At 38.4% G+C, this 24,601-nt stretch overlaps 2 protein-coding genes across 2 annotated transcripts; both read left to right on the top strand.

Moving 5' to 3' along the window:
• The first annotated feature begins 1,666 nt into the window (after positions 1 to 1,666).
• On the top strand, positions 1,667 to 24,553 carry LOC131300831 (receptor-like protein 52). Its single transcript, XM_058326837.1, has 2 exons — positions 1,667 to 4,111; positions 24,363 to 24,553. Exon 1 carries the CDS (start codon positions 1,780 to 1,782, stop codon positions 4,087 to 4,089), a length of 2,310 nt encoding a protein of 769 aa, XP_058182820.1. The 5' UTR covers positions 1,667 to 1,779; the 3' UTR covers positions 4,090 to 4,111; positions 24,363 to 24,553.
• On the top strand, positions 14,365 to 18,648 carry LOC131300822 (receptor-like protein 49). The gene is made up of 2 exons (XM_058326824.1): positions 14,365 to 17,793; positions 18,277 to 18,648. Exon 1 carries the CDS (start codon positions 14,502 to 14,504, stop codon positions 17,769 to 17,771), a length of 3,270 nt encoding a protein of 1,089 aa, XP_058182807.1. The 5' UTR covers positions 14,365 to 14,501; the 3' UTR covers positions 17,772 to 17,793; positions 18,277 to 18,648.
• Positions 24,554 to 24,601: the final 48 nt, after the last annotated feature.

Raw genomic sequence — 24,601 nt, 5'->3', positions numbered from 1 at the left:
TATCAATATATGTTTATGACTTGTTTTCTATTGCTTGATTTGTACCATTGATCGTGGTTGTTGTTGTTGATATCGTTGTTGATGAGAAACCCCAGAAAATCTGCTCGAACAGCCTTTGTTATCGATACCTTTAGCCATTGTTATCGATACCCTTGCGTCTGGAATGTTTCTGGACCAAATGGTATCGATACCATTTTTCATAGTATCAATACCATTGACTTATCTCCAGCCTTTACTGTTTTGCTTCAAACTTCACTATTTTGGTTTTCAATCACTTCCAACCCATTCAAACACCTCCCAAACGATCCCTAACTTGATCATTTGTATTCATAGACCTCATTGAACGTTCCCATGACTCAAATGTTCGTTTGGACATGATTTTACGAAAATTGTTTTATGAATCAAAGTTGGGTTGAACGGTATAACGTGATGGAAAATGGATTTTGAAACCTTGCGGACACGATGAGAATATATCAGGACATCCCGAAAGGGTAAAGAGCCTGGCAGAGGACATCGGGGTCCTTTAATTGGCCCGGTATGAGTTATAAGCTCATAATTGATATTTCAGGACATCCCGAAAGGGTAAAGAGCCTGACAGAAGACATTGGGGTCCTTTAATTGGCCCAGTTAGAGCTTCAGCTCATGACACATGTACGAGACACGTCTTGACATATGGTGTTTTTTTTCAAAGTTTGTTCGGTAAGACTCACGACTGGTTTTGAAATGGAGTGTTGGATTAAAATTGCTATTATTGTCCATCCGTTTGATCTTGCTGCCATTGTTCATCTCGTGACTATTCCTACATTTCATATGCATACGTTGTTAGATTAGAGCTTTCTACTGGGCCAGTGTAGCTAAGACCCTCCATCATTTTCAGGTACTAACACAGGGCAGTAGCAACATGTTTGGAGTGCTTGGATGTGGACACGGTTTTGAAAGCTAACATTGAAGAGTTACTTAGTCATCTTTGTAAACCTATTTTTGGAAGATGTATTTGTAACTCCATTTGATACTTTTGTATATTTTGAGGGCCGTTGAGCCGATGATGTACTTTCTGTAAACATTTGGACAAAGAAATGTAATTTATGGGAATGAAAATGTCAAACCCTTTTTGGGGCATGGTATGGTTAAACGTGAGGTTTTATTGTGGAAAATCCCTTTATATTTATGTTGAAAATCAAGGGTGTGACAGCGGTGATCGATGGTTTCTCGAATAATGAAGGGCAAGTGAAATTATTTGGTGTTTTGCTGGATAACAAGGATTATGTGGCCATTATTGATCTTGGCCGTTAGATTTTATAGTTGCCATATGTCACCTCACTAATAGAATTTGAGGATCCTCCAATTCTTTTGGGATTGGAGAGGACCGAGTTTGGCTCCTCTCCAAAAAAAAAAAAAAGACCAATCACAAATCACAAAAAAGCACAAGACAAGTGCCGTACGTAGATAAAGCCATGTGCATGCAACAAATCAACCGATTCTAGACGACCCCCGAAAGAAACAATCCAAGGATGAGCGAAGACCAAAAAAAGTCTAACGGTGGAACATGACACCAATATTTGGACTGGTTGTTTGTTTCCTAATTAATTACGCACACTTCCACTGTCCTCTCCCCCACACATAAACAAAATACTCTTATCTATACACATACAAACACACACATATAGCCACCAACAAGTTTGAAAGATATTGCCTCTTCCCGTTTTCCCGGGATACAAACTCCCCTCCAAACCAACACTTCTCAATCAGTTCACAACTGAAAAACCCAAATCCCACAAAATGCCCAAACTGCCCTACCCCTTCTCACCCCCCCTCCACTACTTCCTCCTCACTCTCATGCCCTTTCTTGTAATTCCACAATCTCCGACAGACCAAACCCGAACAACCCTCCTCACCATCAAACAGCAGTGGGGAAACCCATCGCAGCTATCCTCATGGAACACCTCATCGCCGCCGTGCTCCTGGCCGGAAATCACCTGCACCAGCGGCATGGTCACCGGACTTAACCTAACTAACTACAACATCACCAAATCAATCCCACCGTCCATTTGTGACCTAAAAAACCTGACCATGCTTGACCTTTCCTACAATTGCTTCACAGGATATTTCCCCACAATTCTTTACAACTGTTCAAACCTTCAGTACCTAGACCTCTCCCAAAACTACTTCGTGGGTCCCATCCCGTCCAATGTCGACCGCCTCTCCTCCTCCCTCTGGTACATTGACGTTGGCGCCAACAGCTTCTCCGGTGACATCCCGAGGGTGATCGGCCGGTTGCCGGAGCTGCGGTTCTTGAAGTTGTACACGAACGAGTTCAACGGCAGTTTTCCGGCTGAAATCGGAAACCTGTCGAATTTAGAGGATCTGAGCATGCCTTACAATCCCCTGTTTACTCCGGCGAAAATTCCGCCGGAGTTTGAAAAACTGAAGAAACTGACTTTCTTGTGGATCACCCAAGCCAATTTAATCGGCGAAATACCAGGAAACTTTTCGGGTTTGTCGAGTCTTGAGTGGTTGGATTTGTCTTCTAATGATTTAGAGGGTCCAATTCCAAAAGCTCTGTTTCAACTGAAATACTTGAGTGTTGCTTATTTGTATAGCAATCGATTAACAGGTGGAATTCCGACCCCTATCCAGTCATTGAACTTGACCAAGATCGATTTATCAAATAATAATTTGAGTGGATCAATTCCAGAGGATTTTGGGAAGTTACAGCAGTTGGAGTTTTTGCATCTGCATTTCAATCTATTTTCCGGCGAAGTTCCGGCGAGCATCGGACTACTTCCGGCACTGACGACATTGAGTCTTCGTTCCAATTTGCTTCAAGGACCACTTCCTATTGCACCCCCCTTCCTACGAAGATTTTTGATCTCAAACAACAGTCTTAGCGGAGAGATTTCGTCATTGATTTGCAGTGTGAGATACCTTGAGATTCTTGATTTGTCTCACAACAAATTGAGCGGTGCAGTTCCACAATGTTTGGGAAATTTTAGTAGTGTTCTCTCGGTTTTGAATCTGCGCTCCAACGGATTTACGGGAACCATTCCCTTGGCATTTGCAAAGCCCAACCAATTACGAAGTCTCGATTTGAGTGGAAATCATTTTGAAGGACCACTTCCAAGATCTTTGGTAAACTGTAGAAGCTTGGAAGTTCTAAACGTGGGAAACAACAAGGTTAATGATACATTTCCAAATTGGTTGGAGACTCTTCCTGAGTTGCAGGTTCTTGTCGTACGATCCAACCAATTTCATGGTCCTATAAACACTGTAATGAGTGAATTTTCCTTTTCTAAGCTTCGAATTGTTGACCTCTCTTACAATGAGTTCAATGGCCATTTGCCAACGAGCTACTTCGAAAATTTCCAAGCTATGAAGAACACAACTATTCCGAGCAAACAATACATGAATGTGGGGGATAGTTATTATCATTATTCTCTCATGGTAACAATGAAGGGACTTGAGATCCAACTGGTGAAAATTTTGACTATCTTTACAACGATTGACTTTTCATCCAACAATTTCAGTGGAGAGATTCCAAATGCCATTGGAAAGCTCAATTCCCTCATACTGCTTAATTTTTCTCATAATACTCTTACTAATCATATTCCAGCATCTTTGGGGAACTTGACAAACCTTGAATCATTGGACATATCTTTTAACCAGCTGATGGGGAAAATTCCAAGCCAATTAACAAGTTTGACGTTTCTTGCGGTCTTGAACCTTTCGTGGAATCGTCTCCATGGACCCATACCCAAGGGTAAACAATTTGCTACGTTTGAGAATGGTTCATATGCCGGAAACTTAGGATTATGTGGGTTTCCATTGTCAAAGGAATGTCAAGATAATTGGAGAAAAGTACAGCCACAGGTGTTGCAACATGAGGAAGATGATTCAGATTTTGATGGACATTTTTGGAAAGTTGTGGTGATAGGGTTCGGGTGTGGAATGACACTGGGACTCTTTCTAGGATCTCTCATGTTCTTAATTGGTAGACCTAGATTCTTTGTCAAACTTGCTGAAAGAAAATTGCCTAAGAAGGTGATAAGATTGAGCAGTACAGTTGCGGTCACAGTAGCTAGAAGAAACTAGCAAACATCAATCGCATTGTCAGGTATGAGCTGTTGATGCTCTTGCATTTCATGACTTCTGAATTAGGAAAAAGCTTTATTGGGTGACTACTGTTTGCAATCTAGTCTATAAGTCGATCTGTGGTACTTGTAATATATTATCCGGTATTATAACATGCACATGGTATAAACTCTGTTGTGAATCTTCTGACAATCCTAAAACATTTACATATGTTTATCCTACTAGTTTTTAGCTTGGTTTTGCGATTCAGCGATCCAGTAAACTAGGAGTTCTATGAATTTTTGAAAAATTTGAACATATCTATCTGTGGAGGTTAATTTGTCAATAAAAAGTAACTAAAAGAGCAGAGACTTCTTATTTTGGCGAGAAACAAAAAAACGAACTCTTATCTGTGGCTTTTTATTTCTCTCTTTAGCTTTTCCCATGTAATATAGCGAGGAGGAATGAAATTCTGTGTCTCTTTGAACTTCAATACCTGATATTTGGGAGTTAGAATTCCGATGTCATGTCATCTTCAAAATTCCCTTTGGAAATCTGTTGCTATCCCATTATGATATTATGTCGTTGATTGTGCTTGTGAATTTGGTTCATCCATTTCGCATTCATATTGATTCAAGTCCTCTTAATCTCTTAATATTACTGCTCGCTCATGAAAAATATAATACTTAAAGCAGTTTACAACGAAGAAACCGTACTTGTCGACTAATTTTTCACCTGGTCGTAGCTAGGTATTATGTCAATTTGACATTAGATCATGTTTGATTGCTTTGGTTAAAAATTCCATAAACTTCAATTCTGACATGGATTGCTGCAATTGGTAGAGGAATCAAACCCAATCCCACAAACCGTACTTGTCGACTAAGACACGCGGTATGTATTAGTAATTCCAGATCATAAGCCGGCCCAATCGAATGGGCTTTTCATGTACTTAACGTGTTTTCTTCGCCCTCGTAAATTCCTGTTGCAGGTATAATAAGAAAGGAAGCTTTGTTGCTAGTTAGATATCGTTGGAAGACTCGATGGGAAAATGACCAAGAAACTGACGAGTTTGGGTGTGGGTGTTTGTTTAGGTGTATGCAAGAAACTGACGAGTTTGGGTGTGAGCAAGAAACGGACGAGTTTGGGTGTGAGCAAGAAAATAAGCCAGCCCAATTCGTAATACAGTCGGACAACTTCTTGTGGGTGTTTGTTTAGGTAGCTAGTGGTTAATCGTGATTTTACTTTGATTGTGGTATATGTACCCTTCTGTTCTGATGCTTTGCGGTTTGCTTTTTCTTCTTTCTTATCAAGTAAATCTATTAGAGCATCCTTAGAGTGACAAATGTAAGAAACTTTTAAGAGATCAGGTATTGATATATGTTTTCCAGTAAATCCCTCGAATTTTTTCTCTCTGTAAAATTTGGAAAATGCCTCTCACCCATTGAATATCAACGGTTGTTCTCTAGAAGAAAAAGTATAGTTGATTCACTGCTATATTCTCTTTTTTTAGACACCCCGATATGAAGGCATCATACGGAATGCTGGAAAAGTCATATTTCAGTAGCGCAATTCTAGGATTTTCATTCTTCCGTCTCCTAATACAAGCAATATTTTCCCCAGGGAGTCAGGGACCCCAACCGTACGTGTAACTAGATTGCCCTTTTCACTCAAGACCACAACTCAAACAAACTAAGCATTCAAGCACCAAGGACTCTGAAGCTATTAGTACAATTAAACTCCCCTTCCAAAGAGAAGGTCCAGGATTTATTCCATTGCTCAGAATTGGACGCCACAGCCGGCCAGTCCAAGAGTTCCTGCATCTCCATTATCTTAGTCGATTCAGTAATTCATTGACTACAGTGCTCAGACTTTTCGTCGAAGCAGTTCGTGAGATAAAATATATTCATCTTAAACCGTATCCAAGAAATTTGTTCTAGATGTTTCTTCGTAATTGTAGGCAATTCCAGTCACAAACTCCCAATACTTGGAACACAATAGCCATGAAAACAAAGTGCAATAAGATGCAAGAGGCATTACATATAAAGGGTCACGTAAGCATGGCTCAAAATTGTCCTGCCAAGCTAAATGAAAACAGGTTCTTGGAAGGAAATCATCGATCTTGTACAAGAGAAACAAAAAAGAAAAAGAAAGAAAATCAAAAAGAGTAAAGTTGATTACTTCTTGCAAGTTGCAAGAGGAAAATTATTTAACACTCTGGGATACTCCCTCCCCTCATATAACATGTGGGGCTCACACGAAGCCCACAAGTTGGGAGGGAGTATACCCCCGGAGTATACGTGTATTGGAAACCAAACATATTTTCCTTCTTCATGCTATTAATTTTACAATAGTTGGTTGGTGTACTATTTTTCTTAGTAGTTGGTTGGAAGTTCTTCTCGTTAAGGGAAGGGATTTGTTTCGCATATTTTTGGTAGCATTGAGATATGTGACCGGACGGTCAAGATCAAATCAACACTGGAGAGACCGAGTTGAAATCGACTCCCTATGGCTATGTGGCTTAATATTTTCCTTTTTCTCAAACTTTTGCAGGAAAAAATCGTTAGTTGGATGCTACAACAAGTACTGCAATAACGTCTCGCCCTATAGAACTCATGTATCATAAGTCTTCAAATAACTTCTTGGACAATGAGGCCAATCGGTCAATAATCGTTTAGCAAAGAATGTATGTATAGATCAAGCGAGTTTCGTGCATTTAATTCTTCGCCAGCTGCTTTTTTTGACAGATGTTTTGATGCAAAATATCAGGTCCCTAACCCCCCATACTCTTGTCCTAAACGGCATGTAAATTCTTGTCTGAATGCAAATCTGTTTGCTTGTGGTTTCAAAAAAAAAAATAAAGACCGTAGGATCAGTTGATAGCACCTGGGCCTACCTAAGTATTGTCACCTCTGTAGTATTTTATTGTCTTTCAATTCTTTGCGGTTCTCCTTGAGCCGACCTGAACATTGTTTAAACTCATTTTCATTTTTCTTTTCTACAACTCAAGGTGTCCGAGCCAGTCTACGCACGTCTCGACTAATCCGTGAGACAAAGAACCATATGGGCTGGCACCATCGGAGTTGATAGCATTTGGAAGATTTCGAACCGGAGACCTTAGGAGGGACCAAACTCTAAGACTGCATTCACCACGAAGGCCAACCCTTTCGTTGTTTTTAAACTCGTTTTCTGTACTAACGGCAGTTACGAACAACAGCGATTTTGTGAAATGAAAGAGGAAACTAAATGAGTAATTATATCTGCTTCTTCTATGGATGATTCTAAAGGGTTTCATGAATTGTTTCCACTGTGGCTTTTTGTCAAACAGGTAGTGGCTGGTGAGATATTGGACCCCTGTTTAGAAGGGAAAAAAAGACTTCTTCGTTCTTTCGTTAATGCTCATTGTGACCTTCCATTCGAATAAAGCCTAAACAAATTAATACTTGCATACGACACACCCAAGAGTTGCCGTAGTGGTTAAGGTGGATGCCCCGGCTTTGGAAGAATATTCTTCAAGGTCTGAGGTCCGATTTCCCACCAGATAAGTACCATACAGAAAGTGGGGGCCATAATGGGTGTGATCGCGCTAGCTCCGCCGGAGGTTTTGATTGTATAGTCGGGTTCACATGATAGTTTGACGGTAGGATTGTTCCTACGTTACCCAAAAAAACAAAAAAACTTAGCATACCAAAAGGGGACCTAAACAGAAATTTCTTCTTTTATCAAGCCTTGTTTTGCCATATGAACTTTTTGAACATAATTGGTCTATATTTTTGTATTTTTTTTATTATAACTTCCTTCAAGACTAATAATGTGATGTAAAAAATTAATCCAAGTCTATATTTTTCTGATTATAACTCTCTCTCTCTCTCTCATAGATCTCTCCTTCCTGATTTCAGTGTGCCGCTACGTCGATGGAGCCTATCATCGTCAGAGCAGTCTGCTTGTGTGCTCTTCTTGTCGTTCTAGGTGTCGTAGAAGCTCGCACCCTGATGAGGGCGTAGTCTCTTGGGACGGAGATAGCAGTTGGTGGTGCTGTATGGTGGGGTGTGGTTGCTGTGGTGATCAAGGTTCCGTTCTATGGTCTTTACTGTGTCTCGGCTGCCCTTGTCGCAGTGGTGGCGGTGGCAGTGAAGGTCTTGATCAAAGTTTTTGGGTGTAGACATGCTGTTTGAGGTTTTGGTTTAGTTTTTATTTGCTATTTTTTGTTGATTTTCTTTCCCTACGTGAGATTTTTTCTCAAACCTAGAGGGTGATTTTGTGGTGGGTTTTCTATGTCGTCTTGATGGCTTTTCGTGGTCGGAGACGAGACTTTTCTGTGTGAAGTCTTGGATAGTCGTTTGTGAGTTTAGGCCTCCTTTGTTGTTGCTTTCCTCCGGAGTGGCTACCCATTTTTTATGTATGGTTTTCGTATTAATGAAAACACTTCTAAACTTTGACCAAAAAAAAAACAACCAAAAATACTGTGCCAAAATGTCCGGTTAAAATTAGACAAAGGGGACCTATATATGCACGATATAGAAGTTAAATTGGAAGTCAGAGTCTACCCCAAACACCACTGTATGCATTTCTCTCCTTAATTCCAGAAAAATATACTTCTATCTTGTCTGGCTTTTGTGGCCTTTATCTTCTGAGAATATAAATGCATGATATAGAAGTTCAATTGTAATTAAGTCAAAGTCCACCCCAAACAACACGGTATGCATTTCTCTCCTTCCATGTGGAAAACAAAAATATACTTATATCTTGTCTAGATGCCATTTTGTTTCCTAGCTAGCTAGTCTTTCAATTCAGAAGTTATGGGTAAGCAGTATTTACCAATCACAATACATGTACATGGAGTACCACATGTAATCGCTTCAAGAGAAAAACAATATATATATATATATATATATATATATATATATATATATATATATATATATGATCTGAATCTTACATCTCGTAAGTTGTAAGGTTAAACTATAGAATATATTTACTGTTCATTTTGAATGACAATTTTTCATGTGTCTACACGTCTATTAACATCAAATCACACAAATATTTTTTTAACTCTTACATATTTGCATGTTCGATCTACTAAAGGAATACTTCAAATCATAGTAGTTTTGGGCTCAGGATATGGTAAAAATTCGGAGTTTGGAGGAGTACGGAGGGATGGAGTATGGAGGGGAGCTGACATGATCCCTAGAGGAATGAGAAAAAATTTCGGTGTCCGGTGGGTATATTCTACGTGGTATCCGTTCAGCATATTCGGGCCGTCCAATATATCTTTGGACGGCTCGAATTGAAACCCTAGTCTCTCTTCTCTCACACCAACACTTTCTCTCTTCTTTTTCTCTTTCCAAATTCGAGCCGCCCAAAAATGAAATTAATGGCTCAGATGCGCTGAGTGGATACCACGTGATACCCACCCAGCACTTAAAATTTTCCCGGTGGAATTGTCGAAAATATCTTTATTCTTTTTCTCTTTTCTCTTTTTCTATTTCTTTTCATTATGACAAATTATGGGGCATTAACTTGGTAATTTCAAATCCTTCACCACAACAAATTGTACTCAAACACCATGAAAATAGTAAGTCAGACCACAAAAATTCGACAACTTTTGGACCGTCAACATTTATGAATAGGACTACCAAAATTCAGAAATTGGAGTGCAAAAATTTATATGTAGGGCCATAAAAATTTCAGACAAATTTACTTTGTTTTAACCGTAAAAATCTCATACCACGAGTCTTAAAAATTCATATGTCAGACCACAAATATTCATATCATGTCGGAACATTTCAAAAATATCTAATGAGTATTAAATGCTATTATTTGTGAAAAGGTTTAAATCGAAAGGTGTGTCTATTTGGTTCAAATGAATAGACATGACAAAATCAAAAGCTATAACTATTATGGTCAAATGAACAAACATCGCTATTGAAATAGACATTGTATAGACATCCTAATTTAGTTTAACAAGTATTTAAGATCTACTATGGATATTTTCTGATGATGAACATGCTGTCGTGACGTATTTCGCTAAGAGTACAAATTCCCGCTTGAATAGTTGTAAACCCAAGTTGTTGGAACATCTTTCAAAACCCCTTTCTAAGCTTGATTACACTCATTATGTTCACTAACTGATTGCAACTTTTAAAAGTGGCGATCACCACTAACTTCTGTCGATCGCTAGATATACAGTTGATCACCACTTTTCTTCTCTGCCTTAACTATGTCGATCGCTAGATGAACAATTGGTGTCACCATAAACATTTGTATGTAGGATTTGGAGATGTAATAGGATATGTAATCTTGTGGAGGATTTGGAGATGTAATAGGATATGAGTCAAATCTCATGGTCTTTTCAGTTCGTACCTCCACTTGCATCCGGGCTACATGTGAGGGGGAGTGTTAGACTTTATCTCATATCATTTATCTAAACCGCCCAAGTTTGGAATAAATAAAATCTAGAGGCTACTTCACCTATTGTCGATTGATTTTAGGTTGAAACCCTTCAAGAAATCTAACAGCTATTTTGTCGTTTTGAAGAAGCTAAATTGTGGAAATGGTGTCCCCAAGTTAGAATTCTGTGTCCAAAAAAAATCAAGCTACTAAGATTCTAACTGGGGGACCTGCTACGATGCCTAAATGAGCCCATCTCCAATTCGCAATAGCCGTGCCAAAAATCACTTTGATCCGAGACAAGGTAGAGGCACGAACGACACATGATTGATTATCTTGAAGTTTTGTCTCAAATGCATAATAGTCTTTAAAAAAATTTCAAGACAAACAAGGTTCAATCATGCCTATATCGATGTCTAATTAGTGTGATTTTATACACTTGCGTGACAAACCAAACAAAATGAACGGCTTGACTCAATTTTTCAGATCCAGAATATGGCCCATTTGTGCTGGTGCTCAGAAAAGACCCAAGTCAACTCACAAAAACCTAATTCAATAATTCATTGCTCGACTCTCGGGTTAATTCTGGTCGTTCACAGCTGCCTGCTTGAATCCAATCTCCAACAAAGCCAAACGGTACTAGGAAAAAAATTAACAAAACAGAGACGTCCAAAAATGTATACGTGCATGTGAATGATTCATACAGGGTCCACAATCCACCCCAAACAACACGGTATGTATTTCTCGCTTTCCATGAGAGAAAAAAAATCTCTTTCTTGTCAGACTAATTTGTGGTCTCTATTTTCTTATCTTAGAATATAAATGCATGACATATAAGTTCAATAGTAAGACTAAGTCCACTCCATACAACACGGTATGCATTTCTCTCTTTCCATGCATGAGGGGGAAAAAATATACCTCTTTCTTGTCAGACTAATTTGTGGCCTTAATTTTCTTAGAGTATATAGTTTCACAATCCATTTTCCTCAATGAAAAAGTGTAACATTTTCTACAATATTGCTTATTATGAGAATAATTTCGTTGTATTTAATTGTTTGTTTCCTTCTCCGAACACCTGGTGGGCAAAAGTTGACTGGAATACCTAATTGTCAATAAAAACAAGAGTTATCCAATAAGCAATATTGGACAGAGGGGATACAATTTATATTTGTTTGCTCCGCAAAACGCATTGCTATGTGATGCATTAAATTTGGTAAGAAACTAAATTGGAACTTTTTTCCGCACGTTAGTAGATAATACCGAGTTCTTTAATTTGAAGATAAAATTTGAAATCTTTTTTGCCTAAAGTACATTATTTATTAGTCATAAATTTGCCAGTAATAGACATGGATGACAATCAATTAGACATACCCCTTCGGAAAAGAACCAAACATGACATGGACAACCACCATACTTTGGATGTACTGTTGGGAAAGACCCTAAACATGGAGGGATTATATATTGAGTGCTTTTGGAGTAATGTTCCATACTAATAATAACAAACTAGACGTCATTTTGTTTCCTAGTTTATCAATATAATAGTTATATATGGGTATGCAGTATTACCAATCAAAACACGTGGCATACCACAGGTAATTGCTTCAAGACCAAAATTATGATCTGAACCGTTAATCTTGTAAAATGTAAGGTTAAATTTTAGAATATATTTACCTTTCATTTTGCATGACAGCTTAATTTCCATGTGTTTGTGCGTCTATAAGCATCAAATCACACTCATATTTTGTAAACTCATATATTTTTGTGTGTTCTACTAGATGAATAATTCAGATCAGAGTTCTGGGCTCAAGATATGGTAAAAATTTTAGAGTTTGGAGGAATATGGAGGAATGAAGTGTGGAGGGGAGCTGGTCCCTGATGGAAGTGATGAAAATATCTTTTTCCGTGGCCAAGAATTTTCCACATATTGTCTTGACTTGGAAGTCTGAGTCAATGAGGGGTAATGCCAGAGCACTTTGTTATAAAGAATATAAAATATTATTAAGAAACATGTTTTGTCATCAATAGTGCCTTTTGATGACGAAATATTTCGTCGCAAAAAATGAATAATTTGTGATGAAATTTTTTCTCTCGCCTATTAATGCTTTTTGACAACGAATTTTTATGTTGCCAATTATTACTTCTAGCGATGAATCGACGACAAAATTCAATACCAAAGGTGATCCATTAGTGAAAAAAAATTATGTTGCCAATATAAGGAATCGGTGACAAATTTTTTCGTCCCAATAGACATTTTCATATGGGAAAAAAATCCTAGTTTCTTGCTCCTGCTGCATTTTGAACCCAGGTCAATACAAGCTTCGACCAATTGCCAATATTGTATATATATACATTAACAAGGATTAGCAAGGTGTTAGCCACACACTTTTCAATATATATTTCAAATATCTAACATATACGTTTAACATTAAATTGTATTCCAAAGGTCATTTTGAGCCTATAATATAACATATATGTCATTATGGTAGAACGTAGACAATTAATATATCCATATAGATATGGTTCTGACCAAATAAAAAATGGAGAGACAGAGTTGAAAGTGATTCTCTAATGCTGTTTTAATGTTTTTCTTTCTTCTGAAATTTTGCGGGAAGAAAAAATAAGTGGGATGGTTACAACGAGTACTGCAATAATGTCTTGCCCTCTAGGACACATGTTTCATAGTCTTCAAATAACTTAGGGAAGTGCTACAATACACATCCCTTATTTGGATATGTATCATATGCATCCTCATTGAAACACATTAAAATATTATAATTTTCAAAATGTTACGAATCTATTGCTAAAGAGTTATACCTTAGAGGGGTGTGTATTGAAGACTTTCCCAATAACTTATTGGTACACGGATGTGAATGTCAATGATCTTTTGGCAACGAATGCTGCTTCAAATCAAGAGAATTTTGTGCATTGAATTCTTTGTCAGTTGCTTTTATTCACAGAATTTTCAAAGAATTTTGTGCATTGAATTCTTTGTCCTTAGCTAGCTAGAAGTGTTGTGAGAGAGAGAAGGAAGAAATAGAGAAGGAGCAAGGCAAAGTACGTGGGTAACAAACGGAGTATAATGGTTAATTACCCCCCTCCAAACCTACCCATATATTACAATCAAACGGAGTTGATATAACAAAGACACCAATGGAGGTTTTGGACAACTCTGAAAAGTGTCAAAATATCTAAAATATCTAATAGTCCCATATCGGTTATTCCTTGGAAGTTGATGTGGAATATAATGTAAGGCCGAGCAGCTATTGTATAACTTGAAGTTAATTTTTTGAACAGCGTGATTAAACGAACAGTTAGCAGGTCAGCTGGAGCGGTCATTACACTCATCCTTTTTGCCCCCGCCCCCGATGTGTCCTCCATTATCTTTCCTTTGGATATGTTGTGTACTGCGATTGATAAAAATCTTTTTTCATTTCCATCAGGTTCCGAATGTGGTGATCAATTGGTTATTGTGATCAACTTCAAAGCAAGGTTTTGAATACCGTACCTGCTAGAGTATCGATTTTTTTACTAGTACGGTACGTACCGGTACCGGTGAGATATCGGGTACCGTTTCGGATTGATCGCTATTAGTGTTATTTTCCTACCTAAAAGAATTTATAGTATAATATACACTTTTTAAAATATATATATATTCCGGTATTTGCCCGGTACTTGAAGAAAAAAATAAATTTAAAAGTAGTCCGTTACTATCCGGTATTGGCCGGTACTGACTAGTATCTCCAGAACCGTCCGGTATTGGCTGGTACCGGCCGTTACCGACCGGTATTTGAGCTGGAACGGAATTAGAGGTGTAGGGTACCAGATTCAGTAAAAAACGGTATGTACCGTCCAGTACGGAACGGTACCGATAATCTTGCTTCAAAGTCGTCTAAGTCAAAAAGGGATTCTTATGCAATTAAGCTACAAGATGTAATTGCAGCTAGCATCCTGTATTAAAAGGGTTGAGCATGAGCACTCCCATCATCACCAAAATCCACTGATCATTCTTCTCTCTCTTCCGTTGTTTCTCTCTTGATTTTAAAAGAATGGGGGCATTAACTTGGCTATTTCCATTCCTTCTCTATTTCTTGGAATATCAAGTTGCTGCTTCTTCATCGTCACCTCTTTCTTCTTTTGCTTCTTCTGCACACCCTTTGTGTCGTCATGACCAGAGGTCTGCACTGCTTCAATTTAAGCATTTGTTTGACATAAACAGCAATGCTTCTTCGCGTTGCGATCGGGCCGGTATTCCTTCATATCCAAAGACCCTGTCTTGGGATGAGAATGCAACTGATTGTTGCAATTGGGACGGGGTCACGTGCGATGAGTTGACTGGTCACGTGGTTGGGCTTGATCTCAGTTGTAGCCAGCTCTATGGTACAATCCAACCCAATAGCAGCCTTTTCCAGCTTTCTCACCTCCAACGGCTCAATCTGGCTCACAATGACTTCAACTACTCGCGCATTTCATATGCATTTGGCAGCTTTGCAAGTTTGACGCACCTCAACCTATCCAAGTCTGGTTTTTTAGGTTCAATCTCATCTGAACTCTCCCTCCTGTCCAAATTGATTTCACTTGATCTGTCTTCTATTCGACTAAGACTTAATCCACAACTAAGAGTTATAGGGCGACTAAGATTTAAGTCGCTACTAAGACTTGAGCCGCGCGCGCGACTAAGACTTGATCCGCTCCATTTCAAAATTCTCTTGAAAAACGTGACCCGATTACAAGAACTTGTCCTTCATGGGGTAAATATATCTTTTGGTTCACCCGATTCCTTGTTGAATTTGACTTCTTTAACAGCTCTAGACCTGTCATCGACCGAATTGTCAGGGAATTTACCAGATGGTGTTTTCCACTTTCCAAACTTGCAGAAACTTGTTTTATGTGACAACTTGAATCTTGATATCAACTTACCAAAATCAACTTGGGGTAGTGGTGGTTCTCTATGGGTGTTGGATCTTTCTGAAACCAAATTGTTTGGAGAATTACCTGATTCAATTGGCCATCTCAAGTCTTTGAAATCCTTGGATCTCTCGTGGACGAGTTTATCTGGAGAACTACCTGATTCAATTGGCTATCTCAAGTCTTTGAAATCCTTGGATCTCTCGTCGACGAGTTTATCTGGAGAACTACCAGATTCAATTGGCTATCTCAATTCTTTGAAATCCTTGTATCTCTCCAGGACAAGTTTATCTGGAAAACTACCTGATTCAATTGGTTTTCTCAAGTCTTTGAATTACTTGATTCTCTCCCGGTGCAAATTATGGGGTTCCATTCCTAAATCTCTTGGGAACCTTACGCAGATCCGTGAACTAGACTTAACGGGAAATGATTTTACTGGTGAAGTCCCATCTACTATCTCAAATCTCAAGCAACTCACTCATTTAATACTTGACTCCAACGACCTTGGAGGCAGAATTCTTGCTTTTCTTGAGTTCCCAATGCTGGAGAAGTTACATATAGGGGATAACAATTTCACGGGTCCCATTCCCTTCAATTTAAGTGGTCTTCAAAACCTAAGGGAACTCTACTTAAATAAGAACTCTCTCAGTGGGGTAATACCTCCATCCTTGTTTACTCTTATGTCATTGGAACATTTAGACTTGAGTTCCAATCATTTAACTGGTCAAATTCCTGAGTTCCAGCATCGTTTACCATTGGACACCATTGACTTGAGTGACAATAAACTTCGTGGCCCCATTCCACAGTCAATTTCCACTCTTGTAAATCTGGCCGAGCTTTATCTTGCATCAAATGATCTGAGTGCGGTCGCCAGAAGCAATGGCAACAATACCCTTCCTAACCTTAGGAATTTCCGTATGTCATCTTGCAACATCGAGGTGTTCCCTTATTTCTTAAGAGCCTCAGAGAATCTTGTAGAGCTAGATCTTTCTCAAAACAGAATTCATGGACAGATTCCAAATTGGGTTGGGTTCATCGGAAAGGCTTCATTGCTGTATTTGAATCTTTCACACAACTTTCTAACAGGCATAAACAAACTTCCTTGGGAACACCTAAATACTCTTGATCTTCGTTCCAATTTGCTTCAAGGACCACTTCTCATTCCACCCCCCTCTATACTGTACTTTTTGATGTCAAACAATAGTCTTTATGGAGAGATTTCTTCATCGGTTTGCAATGCGAGTTCCCTTCAAATGCTTGATTTGTCTCATAATAAATTGAGCGGTGAGGTTCCACAATGTTTGGGTAATTCTAGTAGTTTTCTCGAGGTGTTAAGTCTGCGCTCCAATGGATTTAAGGGAACCCTTCCCTTGACATTTGAAAAGCCCAGCCAGTTACGAAGTCTTGATTTGAGTGAAAATCATTTTGAAGGACCACTTCCAAGATCTTTGGTAAATTGTAGAAGCTTGGAAGTTCTAAACGTCGGAAACAACAAGGTTAATGATACATTTCCAAATTGGTTGGGGATTCTTCCTGAGTTACAGGTTCTTGTCGTACGATCCAACCAATTTCATGGTCCAATAAACACTATAATGAGTGAATTTTCCTTTCCTAAGCTTCGAATTGTTGACCTCTCCTATAATGAGTTCACTGGCCATTTGCCAACGAGGTACTTCGAAAATTTCCAAGCTATGAAGAACAAAACTATGCCGGACAAACAATACATGAGTGGGGAGAGTAGTTATTATCATGATTCTATCGAAGTGACAATAAAGGGGCTTGAGATCGAATTGGTGAGAATTTTGACTATCTTCACAACAATCGACTTTTCATCCAACAATTTTAGTGGAGAAATTCCAAATGTAGTTGGAAAGCTCTATTCCCTCAAAGTGCTTAATTTTTCTCATAACAGTCTTACAGGCTATATTCCTGAAGCTTTGGGAGACTTGACGAGCCTTGAATCGTTAGACATCTCTTCTAACCACCTCACCGGCAGAATTCCAAGCCAATTAACAAGTTTGACATTTCTTGCAGTCTTGAACCTTTCGTTCAACCATCTCCATGGACCCATACCCTATGGTCGACAATTTAATACATTTGAGAATGGTTCATATGCTGGGAACTTAGGATTATGTGGGTTTCCATTGTCGAAGGGATGTGGAGATAATCAAACACAAGTACAGCCACCGGTGTTCCAACATGAGGAAGATGATTCAGGTTTGGATGGATTTACTTGGAAAATTGTGGTGATAGGGTATGGGTGTGGAATGACACTGGGACTCTTTCTAGGATCTCTCATGTTCTTAATTGGTAGACCTAGATTCTTTGTCAAACTTGCTGAAAGAAAGTTGCCTAAGAAGGTGATAAGATTGAGGAGAACGGTTGCAGACATAGTGGTTAGAAGAAACTAGCAAACATTGATCGCATTGTCAGGTATGAGCTGCATGTTAACGCTCTTTCATTTCATGACTTCTCAATTAGGAAATCTGTTGCTATCCCATTCCAATATGTGGATTGAATTTGGTTCATCCATTTTGCCTTCATATTGATTCAAGTCCACTTAATATTATTGCTTGCTCGTGAAAAACAAGACTTGCAGCAGTTTACAACGAATAAACTGTACTTGTCAACTTATTTTTCACCTGGTTGGTATTATGTCAATAAGACGTTAGATCATATTTGATTGCTTTGGTTAAAAATTCCTTACACTTCGATCGTGGCATGGATTGCTGCAATTCGTAGAGGAATCAAACCCAATCCCACAAAAGTTGTGTTTACAAAACTAGGACAAGTGGTATTAGTAATTACCCTCATCATCATAAGCTGGCCGAATCAAATGGGCTCGTCACATGTCATCAAGTTTAACCGGCATTCGTACTTATGTATTTTTTTCACCCTCGTAAATTCCCGTTGCAGGTACAAGCTAGGAAGGAAGCTTTGTTGCTACATGACATATCATTGGAATATAGGATGGGAAGATATATGGGCAAGAAAATGATGAGTTTGGGTTGCATTTCATGTTATTGTTGGAGAACTTCTTGTAGTAGAGTGGGTGTTTGTGTAGCTAGCTAGTGGTTATTCGTGATTTTGCTTCGATTGTGGTGTACCCTTCTGGTCTGATGTTGTTTGTGGTTTTTTTTTTTTGCTTCGTTTTCATCTAGTAATGATTTGGTTTCAAACATTTTCTCTAGGTTGTATTTGTTGAGTGTGTGGATATTGTGAAATATGTGAAAGTGCATTTGAAATGAATGAAAATGTCTACCTTAAAGCGTGTTGAGACTTTAGAAAGTGTAGTCATATTGAAGTAGATAGACAACTCTCAATTTTCCTCTCAATATCAACTTGTCTTTCTATAAATCGAGAAAATGAGACCTCATCAACATATGGGGATCGGATGGAGGTAGAGATGGTGTTGTACAGTGGGGTGTGCATGCTGTGGTGATCAAGGTTCTGTTCCGTGGTCTTTGTTGTATCTTGGCCGCCCTTGTGGCAGTGGTGGCAGTGGCAGTGATAGTCTTGATCGGCGTTTTTGGGCGGTTGGACTTAGGCGTGTTGATCTATTTTTTTCTTACAGGTTTTGCTTTAGTTTTTGTTTGCTGTTTTTGTTGGTTTTCTTCGCTTTTTTGGGACTTCTCTTTTTTGTGGGGGGTTTTCTACATCGCTTTGATGGCTTTTCAAGGTCGGAGCTGAGTCTTGTGTGAGGTCTTGAATGTTTGTTAATGGGGAAAGTCTTCAATACACACCCCTTTAAGGTGTGTACCATATGCACCTATTGTGTGGTTCATATTGTGCCACCTCATAAAAAAATTATTTGTAGGACCGATCATTCATAACATTTTATTTCGTATCGTAACTTTTATACTAAAAATTCGTAACTTTTCATCATATGATTCGTAACTTTTGAATAATACATTCATAACATTTTGGGAATCATAACATTTTAGTGTATTTCAACGAGGGTGCATATGATACACACCCAAATAAGGGGTGTGTATTGTAGCACTTCCCTTGTTTATGAGTTTAGGCATCATTTGTGGTTGCTTTCCTCTCTCCTTGGGGCGGCCACCCGTTATTAATGTATGATTTCGTATCAATGAAAGCACCTTTAAGCTTTGACCAAAAGGAAAACCATACTGGGAGACCTATGGTACACACCAATTACTAGATTATGTACCGGTATGCACCATAATTTTTAACAGTTGGTTTGAAACTGAATAAACCAGTCTATCAATTAACCAAGTACCCATCTTTCTCCCTCTCCCTGTCAAGGAATTCTACAAAAACCGACGTTCTCTCGTCTGACTCTCTCTCCCTCCCTCTCACCTCTCTCCCCCCTGCTTGTTCTGGTTCAACGACCTCATTCCGGCGACGACTCACTCCGACATCCTTGCTAGTGTGACGGTAAGTCTCTTTCTCTTCGAGTTGATTCCATCTTGTTGCGTTCAATTGACTCCATGCAATGTGAGGCTAAATCGTTGGAGGGGATTATCATCTTCACAAATTGTAGTACTTTCAGATTGTGCACCAAGAGAGAGTTTACGTAAAAATCAAAGGAATTTGAGAGTATTCACCAGCATAGGCGTTTGCATAACTGTTGCTTTCTTCTTCTTCTATTTTAATTTGCTCTGTTTTTTACAACGAAATAGAAAGCTACATTTTCGAGTACCATTTGAATTGTGTTTGTGCAATTTTTATACCCCACCACGTGTTTGATAAAAGATCCATATGAAAATCCTTAAGCGCGGGTTGATTTATTTGTGCTTATTAATGCAGTATGGCACTCTAGCTCAATTTTGCGTTTTAAGTCTCTACATTCAATAACAGAATGAAGTTTCAAAACACCTCTTTTCTTAAATGCAGGATGACACAAAAAATTATGTAATCTTAATGGTCAAGTCGACGTTGCTTTTTTCTTCTTTTTTATACCCCGCCATAGGTTTGATTGAGAGGCTGATATGAAAATTCTTAAGTGCAGAGTGATTTATAGTTGTGCTTATGATGAGGTGTTCCAAACTGTATTGTTATTGTTACTATAATTTGTGGGTTATAGCAAACTACATTTTCCTTAAATGTGAGGCCCCCAATGGACATGCGTTTTGCTCTTCCCAAGCGAACTAAATGAAACATGCGTTTTGCTCCACCCAATGAACTTGGCTATTACGAAACTGTTAAGACATCATTTTTTGAAAAATTCCCTAAGATCTAAAGGGTTCAATGGATGATTCTAAAGGGTTCAATGAATGGTTTCCACTGTGGCTTTTTATCAAACAGGTAGTGGCTAGTGAGGTATTGGACCCCTGTTTAGAAACAAACACTTCCTCGTTCTTTCGCTTTTACTCATTTTATATCTCATTGCTTTTCCAATGATAGAAAACTGTGACCTTCCATTCAAATCTGTACTTGCTGAATATTCGAATAAAGCATAGGTATACATAGCAATACAGATCGAATATTTCTTTTTCTTTTTTTCAAAACAAAAAAATACATACGCAAAGCAGAAGAACTAGTTGACAACTTAATGAATGATCGACATCCATAGGTGTGACTGTTGGGGCCAAGTAAATAAAGACGACAATTGGAATAGACATAACACAATTAATCGGTCTCTCTCGCTAAAACTTTTTCCCTTATTCTAGTTCTTGGCAGCTTGAAAAATCCGAAGGTGTTCTGGTTCTTCATCATTGGTGCACAATACAGTTGGACAAATAATCAATCAGGACTAGGCTTCAATGTATTCTGGAGGCGAATTTGCTGTTATCTTGATGCATGCAAACCAAATTCAGTTGAATAGGTTGGAGCGAATATCATTGACATGCCTTGAAGCGACTATTTATTTCCTCTATTTTTATCCACTTCCATCAAATATACAGAATTTGCACTAGGATAACATACATTCCATACAATGATCATATTGAAGCATTTCCCAGTGCATAGAAATCATCAAAATAGAGGAAGTATACGGCCTAATTTTTCCTGACATTTTGTCACAGTATTTTTGGGTGCTTTATATAAATTTTTTACATCTTATTGTTTGTGTTGATGAAAGTTATAATCCGAAAAGTGATAATCGAGAAAGGCTGCCATCCTATATGGACTTTCAAACTTTTTCAATTCTTCTCTTCAAGATGAAGAGATCATGTGATGTAAAGATTGACCCAAATCTTGTAAAAAAATAAGACCCTCTCTTGGGATGAGAATGCAACTGATTGTTGCAATTCGGATGGGGTCACGTGATTGGGCTTGATCTCAGTTGTAGCCGGCTCTATGGCGAAATCCATCCCAATAGGAGCCTTTTCCAACTCTTTCATCTACAACGGCTTAATCTGGCTCACAATCACTTTCGGTACTCTCGCATTTCATATGCATTTGGCAGCTTGGCAAGTTTGACACATCTAAACTTATCAGATTCTGTTTTTTCAGGTTCATTTCCATCTGAAATCTCCTACCTCTCTATATTGATTTCACTTGATTTTTCTTCTTCTCCACTGAGATTTGAACTGCTCCATTTTAAAATTTTCCTTACAAACATGACCATTTTAAAATTTTCCTTACAAACATGACCTGGTGACATCCTTCGGGGATGATATATATTCAAGTTTACCCGATTCCTTGACGAATTTGTCTTCTTTAACAACTCTAGATCTATCATCGACCGGATTGCTTGGGAACTTGCCTGATTCAATTGGTTATCTCAAGTCTACTAATCAGCTCACGGGTCCCATCCCATCCCATTCAATTTAAGTGGTCTTTAAAAACTACGAGTGCTCCACTTGTATGACAACTCTCTTAGTGGGGTAATACCTCCATGGTTGTTTACTCTTCCGTCATTGATAAATATAGATTTGAGTTTCAATAATTTAACTGGTCAAATTCCTGAATTCCACGATCATTTACAATTGGACACCATTGACTTGAGTGACAATAAACTTCGTGGCCCCATTCCGCAGTCAATTTCAACTCTGGTAAATCTAACTGGGCTCTATATATCTTGCATCAAATGATCTAAGTGGTATTATGGATCTTCAAACACTCGAAAATGTTGAGTACCTTGATCTTTCCAACACTAATCTATCAGTGGTCGCTAGAAGCAATGTCAACAATACTCTTCCCAACCTAAGGAATATCTATCTCTTATCTTGCAACATCAAGGTGTTTCCCAATTTCTTAAGAGCCTTAGAGAATCTTGAAAAGCTAGATCTTTTTGACAGCAGAATTCAATTCGTGGACAGATTCCAAAGTGGGTTGGGTTCATCAGGAAGGGTTTACTGTCATATTTGAATCTTCGTTCCAATTTGCTTCAAGGACCACTTCCCATTCCACCCCCGCTGATACAATACTTTCTTTTTTTTTATCTCAAACAATAATCTTAGTGGAGAGATTCCTTCATTGATTTGCAATGTGAGTTCCCTTGTGATTCTTGAATTGTCTGACAACAAATTGAGCGGTACGGCTCTACAATGTTTGGGAAATTTTAGTAGTGTTCTCTCGGTGTTGAATCTGCGCTCTAATGGATTTACGGGAACCCTTCCCTTGGCATTTGCAAAGCCAAACAAAAATTACAAAGTCTTGATTTGAGTGGAAATCAATTTGAAGGACTATTGCCTCGAACTTTGACAACCTGCATGTACAAGCTTGGAGATTCTAAACGTCGAAAACAACAAGATTAATGACACATTTCCATATTGGTTGGGAACTCTTCAAGAGTTGCAGGTTCTTGTCATGCGATCCAACCGATTTCATGGTCCCATAAACACTATGATGAGTGAATTTTCTTTTCCTAGGGTTCTAATTCTTGACCTTTCTGGCAATGGGTTCATAGGCCATTTGCCAGGGAGGTATTTTGAATATTTCCTAGCAATGAAAAACAATACCAGGCCTTACGAACAATATTACATGAGTGGTAAGAGTAGTTACTATCCCGATTCTGTGATAGTGACAACAAAGGGGAGAGAGATTGTATTCTCGAGAATTTTGACTATCTTAAAAACAATCGACCTTTCGTCCAACAATTTTTGTTGACAGATTCAAATGCACAAATTCCGAATGCCGTTGAGAAGCTCGATCCCCTTGTGGTGCTTAATTTTTCTTGTAATAGCCTTATAGGCCATATTCTAGAATCTTTGGGAGACTTGACAAGGGATTGAATTATTAGACATCTCCTCTAACCACCTTACCGGGAGAATTCCAATCTAATTAACATGCAAGTTTGACAATTTTTTGTGGTTCTGAACCTTTCGTGGAACCGTCTCCATGGACCCATACCCCAGGGTTTGCAATTTGATACATTTGACAATAGTTCATATACTGGGAACGTAGGATTATGTGGGTTGCCATTGTCGAAGAAATGTGAAGATAATCGAACGAAAGTACAGCCACCAGTGTTACAAGGGGAAGATGATTCAGATTTTGATGGATTTACTTGGAAAATTGTGGTGATAGGGTAAGCGTATGGAATGACACTAGGGCCAGACTTTTTCTGGGATCTCTCATGTTTTTAATTGGTAGACCTAAATTCTTCGTGAGATTTGCTGAAATAGAAATGCCTAAGAAGGTGACAAGATTCAGGAGATTTGCTAATGCTTTTACATTTCATTATTGTTGAATTAGTTAATAACTGTATTGTCCAAATTCTTGTTTCTCTCAGTAGATAACCGGAAGACTTAATAGTTGTTCACTTAGGACATTGTTCTACACTTTTTTTTTTCCCCTTGATTAGTTTTAGATGCTATGCCAATAATATATCGGACCTGTTTGATTTCTCTAATTAGATATATGATTGGATCACGAAGCTCATAAACTTGCATTTCCGACATTTGATTGCAATAATTAGTGGAGGAATTACATCCATTGTACGTACGACCAATCGCACGGAATGTGAGAATGCAATACGTTGGATAGGTGGTATTAGTAAACCAAATGGTACTGTAAGTCTATTGAATTATGGGGCTTTTGCGATTGCAACGAACATGTTTTTCTTTCTCTCTCTAATATTCCCGTGGCAGTGAAAGATGGAGAAAACTCTTATGGCTACTTGAGATAATGTTGGAGTAATGGATGAGAAGATGAGCAAGAAAATGACGAGTCTGAGCCACATTTCATATTTTTGTTTTAAAACTTCTCGTAGTATAAACTATAAACTAGAGTGGGTGTTGGCTTAGGTGACTAGCTAGTGGTTGTTTGGTCATCAACAATTTAGCAGAATGTATTCCTTTCGTATGCTCTTTCCACAGTTTTGTGGATT

This window comes from Rhododendron vialii, chromosome 1a (assembly GCF_030253575.1).
Source record: "Rhododendron vialii isolate Sample 1 chromosome 1a, ASM3025357v1".
Lineage (NCBI taxonomy): Eukaryota > Viridiplantae > Streptophyta > Magnoliopsida > Ericales > Ericaceae > Rhododendron > Rhododendron vialii.
Note: the sequence above shows the minus strand (reverse complement) of the source record. Positions and strands in the feature narration are given on the sequence as shown.